Raw genomic sequence first — 5470 nt, 5'->3', positions numbered from 1 at the left:
TTATTTAGTTGTTGTCGTAGTATATATATATATATATATATATATATATATATGAGACATATATGTCTCATATACGATTACATAAGTACATACCAAAATTATCACCCAATTTATCTGGATGTTTCTTTAATTCGCGTAACATATCAATAAAATCATTCCTAGTAATGTTATTCATTTCTCTGTAATTCATGGTCTCCATGATGATTCGTGTGAAGAATTTGGTAATTTCTGTTTGCGGTAAGATATAACCAAGCATTTCATACAGCCGCGGAAAAGATTCTCTCATTCTTAATCGTAACACATTTGTCCATGTCGGAATGAATATTTTTCTTCCCATTTTGCGAAATTCGCTGTCCTCGTTTGACAATGCGTTCATCTCGATACCGAAGGCACAGGTACCGATTACATCAGTCGCATATTTAGCCATCAACTCGCGGCATTCTACTGGTTCATTCCTGCTCGCTATCTTTTCCATGTACAGAATCAGATGATCAGCACATTCTGATATTAAAGAAAACATCTCCTTTAATTTACCAGATGTAAAAACAGGTGACAACCGCATTCTCAACGGTCGCCATCTCTTTGACTCCAAAGTAAAAAGATGTTGCGACAATGGCTCGGCCTGCAATATATGACAGAAACAAAACATAAATCAAATAAATTTAACTCAAAATTAATTTTTATTAGTTTAATTTTTTTTATAAAACTAGTTTAAAAGAATTTGATTAAGACTTTTAAAGGTAAATCTCACTATTTTTAAATCTCGTCATTCATAAAATATAGAATTAAGTATACCTATGTGATGCACTGTGTATTTCATTTACTCTTTGTACATTCTTGTACAAAGCCACACTATTTCGTATATTTTTATAATGGTTTTTATTTATTTATATTCTCACCTTTTTGAAACTGGGAAGCCCTCTGTCAGCAAAGTTGGAGAAATCTTTGATAAGAATATTCTTAATTAAATCTAGATCTTTTACAATAAGAATGGGTGTCTTCCTGGCAAATATCCCAATCAATGGTTCATTTTTGTAAGTGTTATATATTTCTTTTACAAAATCACCCGCAAATTTTTTAGTAAGCATAACGTCTTTAAAATTACCAAGTCCTGGTATTGGTCGTGGACCAGGAACGCCACGTGACTTCCAAAAGTCAAAAGTCGATGTGAGAAAATAATAAATAGCAAGAACAACGGCGGCAATGCCACATAATATTTCAAAGGATTCCATTCTCCAACAATCGTTGATCGATTATTATGATCTTATTATAATCTTTACTGATTATAATCTTTACTGAAAAAAAGAGAAAAGATGTTTTGTTGTATTTGATATAAATAAATTTGATACAATAAAATATATATGTTTAAGTTAAATTTTTGATGAAATTTTATTGATATTTAAATTGAGAAATCACTTTTTTTCTCAATTCATACATAGAATACATAATAACTAGTATTATATATATAGCTAGAACAGCTCTCTTTTAGACGAAGTAAATAAACAATTTATTCTCCGCAAACTAGATAGAGTATGACATATTCTAGCAAGAGGAATTTCTATAACTTTTTAAAAAGTTAGCATGATTTCATGCAACTGAAGACTGCATTGTAATCATACTAAATTATTTATTATGAAGATAATATTTATTATGAGGTATGAGATATATATTCACTATCATATGATCTATGTTGATTTTTTATCTAGTTCGCAGAGGGTTAAATAAAGATAGACTGATTAATTAAAGTACGCATGAAAGAAAAACGCTATTTTCGGTTAAGGTCAGGGTCGGATGAAGGATTATTTCTGCCGCCCTAAACAATTTTTGCTGTCCTTCTCTTCAACTGAGGAACAATTACGTCGGCGAAACGAATACTAAAAAAAAGGGTCATCTGCAGATAGGAACCGTAAAGTTATTTTCTTTTACATAAGAATGAATTTTCAGTGCAAAAATGAAAATAAGAGAAACAATCTTCAATGATCTTCAATGATCTCAATAAATGTTATCCAGGAAATGATCTTGAAGAGGTTTTAGCCGTCGGTCGGACACTTTGCGTAATGCTAATGCCGGCGGTAGGTACTGTAACTTTCAAACCTTATAATTCTAAAAGTACTTTATGAAAAATAACTTTATTGCAATATTTTGGAAAGCTCTTGACAACTATTAGATTCTGAATAAAAAATAGGATCTGCCACTTTAAAAAAATCGATGTGATCTTGATCTGACCTTGGCGATGCCACCCAAGATCAAACTGATAAGATCAGTAAATAGATCTTTTTGAACTCTACAACTTTTGTCTGAAGCACTTTTCTGTAAAACTTATATTTTTTGAGATCAGATGTCTTGACCTTATTGGAATACTTTATACACATTTTTTTTGATTCAATGCGCTTGTTGAAGTGAGTGGGAGCTATAATAAGAGCATATTGGAGCATGCGAGCAAACCTTTAGTAATCAATGAAAAATTTTCTTAATCTTTTACGTGGCAAAAAATAATTATTTTTTAAAACTTCTTTCTAAAAAATGCCACCCCTCTAAACTTCCCGCCCCTAGACTACTATAGTCTAGATTCTAGTCCTAATATAGCACTGAAGATAGTTCTTTATGCCTAACATTTCTTGTGAATTTATAACTTGAATTGGAAATTGTATAAATTCACAAGAAATATTAGATATGGAGAACCGCCTTAACCAGAAATGGTGTTTTTCACTCATATATGTTTAATTCCTGTACCTTTCATCCCGGGAAAAAATATTTTATATATAATTATATATATATTTATGTATAATTATATTTAAATTTATATATAAAATTATATAAAATTATATATAAAATTATATATAATTATTTAGAATTATATATAAAATATTTTTTCTCGGGACGATACTAACATAAAAAAAATAGAAATAATCTTGAAATGTTTATCCGAGAAATAATGCTAGAATTAATATTAATACTTATACGCAATACGTTACATCATCAAAGAAGATAATTAAGAAAATTGAAAGAAAAACAACAGTACATAGACAATTATTTTTCAATACAACACGCTGAAATGCGTAGATATTACGTCACGATACAAATTATCTTGAAAATTAAAAATAAAATTCAATTTATCGCCCGTTATAAATGAAATTTATCGAAAAATACAATTTGATGATTTCTCAGATTTCTCCATCGATGTATTTTTATTATATAGTGTCTGGAAAATCAAGATCAATATTTCGGGAAGTGAATTTCAATTTTTTAACATAAAAGTGGTTATAATTCGGAAACGATTTTCTATTTTCGGATCTATGTTTATATAGCTTTTTTTCCTCCTTTTTGGCTTCCGAATACTTCTCTAAGTATTAATTTTCCGGACACCCTGTATAATTCCTATTTGTATTTATTATCAAAATAAAAATTTCTTGTTTATAGTTAGCATCAAGAGATTCGAAGCGATCTCTCACTGGAATAGAAAAAAACGTACAATAAAATACCGTACGTTTGCTTTAAAATTTAAAACTATTCTTGATCTTGAGCCATACTCTTTTAGCAGAAAGATGAAAATAGAGTATGAAAATATGGATACAAATATATCAACGTTGCTTTAATTTTAAAATTTTTCCGCGCATATAATGCAGAAATAATTGAATGCACACACATACAGAGTACGTCACCAAAATCCGGACAATTTCTTTAAACAAAATGTTTTTAATGAAAAATTAAATATTATAAAAATTCTTTTATGGCACTTGGATCCTTAGACAATTATTCGATATATCTCCCATTAGCTTGAATGACGGTTTCTATTCTCGATCTAAAGCGTTCGCACGCTATAATGTAACACTGTCCATGTCGATGAATGCTGCCTCAATAGCAGTCCTTAATGACTTGGGGGTCACCGAGACTTGTTTGTGACCCTTTCAACTACGTTTCATTCGTAGTAGTCCAAGAGATTTAAATCTGGGCTGTTGAGAGGCCAGAATGGGAATCGAGGCGAGCAATTCGGCTTGTCCTAGTAACTTCAAAGAGCATCTGTCGTATCTTTAATGTGTACAAAGTATTGTATCGAAGGTCCTCCTCAGCAATTCGATGCATTGTTGACTCGCTTAAACCAAAAATCGATGCTAATTTTCATATAGATTGCCCTGGATCATCCGAAATCAGCGCTTGAGCCTTTCCAATGACTGCGGAGGTCCTCGCGGTGTGTTCTTTCGAGTGACTCTTCTTCACTGGCATACTGGAACCTTGTACTGTTCTAAAGCCGTATACTTTGCTACGGTTGATCTCGGATCCAAAGAACCGAATTATTTTCATTGCTGAGCGCGAAAGCTTTCGATGATCGCGGCTCTTCGATTATACTCCTATGGTTTCAACATCGGCATTTTAAGAATATGACTGTTTACTAGAAGCATCAGGCTTTCTCAGGCTACGCCAACAACAACCTCTGGCAGAGGCAGTATAGCGGAAAATTTAAATTGAAATTTATCCGGATGATTTGATCCGGATATTTTGGTGATGCACATATGTATTGTTAAGATATTGAGAGATTCGTTAAAAACACATCATTGGAATGCTCCAACGCAACACTCCTCATTTATAATGCATGATATGACGCCGATGAAATACTTGAGAGATAAAGTGACTAATATTATCAATACAATTTACATTTATCAATACGATTTGCTTTATCATTTTGTTATTCATCACGCAATTAAAAGAAAAAATTATGTCAGAAAATTGATTCCTTTCGTTTTTCTAATCTGCTCCATCTTGGTAGACGACTTCTTTGTCTAATAATAAAAAGTTGATGTGTGATGAAGCGATTTATTTCATACTTAGCAAAATAAAATTACAGAATTTACTTTTCTTCCTTCTGATCATCAATTTTCCGATCATCAATCGATATTGGTATGTAATGGACATGACATACCTAATTGCAGGTGACGATGCAATGTAACTACACACCGGTATTGCCGCGCGATCACTGAATGTCAGCTTTTGTAAGTAAACTACTATCGTATTATAGCTTGCTACGATATATAACTTGAGATAACATTAAGCTGCTGTTTAGATCACGCGAAATTATATAAAGAGAGGAGATACGAGCTGAATCATGATGAATTGTGAAAAATAACCGATTATCTCTTTCAATTGCTCGATGCCGTGACTCTGCAAATAATAATAATAAAAAAATTTGAATCAATTAAAAACATTGAATGTAAAACATTCTTGAATGTAAAAACATTTAATGGTGGGCTAATGAAAACAAATAGCGTAGTAATTAAAGCGAAAATGTATATATTTTAATAATTTATCTTAAAAATTTTTTAATGTTTTAGTAACACTTTGAACCATGTTCAGCAAATAATTCTTCTACAGTAACAAACTAATCTCACAATCATGAATGATTAAAAAAAAATCAAAACGAAAGAGAGACAGAGAGAGAGAGAGAGAGAGAGAGAGAGAGAGAGAGAGAGAGAGA

The 5470-nt window shown here is 31.4% G+C and overlaps 1 protein-coding gene across 1 annotated transcript in view; it reads right to left on the bottom strand.

Annotated features, from left to right (window-relative positions):
* Positions 1–1232, bottom strand: part of LOC105619260 (cytochrome P450 6A1-like) — a 14435-nt gene extending 13203 nt beyond the window's left edge. The window contains exons 1-2 of the mRNA XM_012200784.1: positions 900–1232; positions 94–622 (exon numbers count right to left, since the gene is read on the bottom strand). Coding sequence (XP_012056174.1) covers positions 94–622; positions 900–1232 — 862 coding nt within the window. The remainder of the gene's footprint in view (positions 1–93; positions 623–899) is intronic.
* Between the last annotated feature and the right edge of the window lie 4238 nt (positions 1233–5470).

The sequence above is a fragment of the Atta cephalotes genome, assembly GCF_000143395.1.
Source record: "Atta cephalotes unplaced genomic scaffold scaffold00020, whole genome shotgun sequence".
Lineage (NCBI taxonomy): Eukaryota > Metazoa > Arthropoda > Insecta > Hymenoptera > Formicidae > Atta > Atta cephalotes.
Note: the sequence above shows the minus strand (reverse complement) of the source record. Positions and strands in the feature narration are given on the sequence as shown.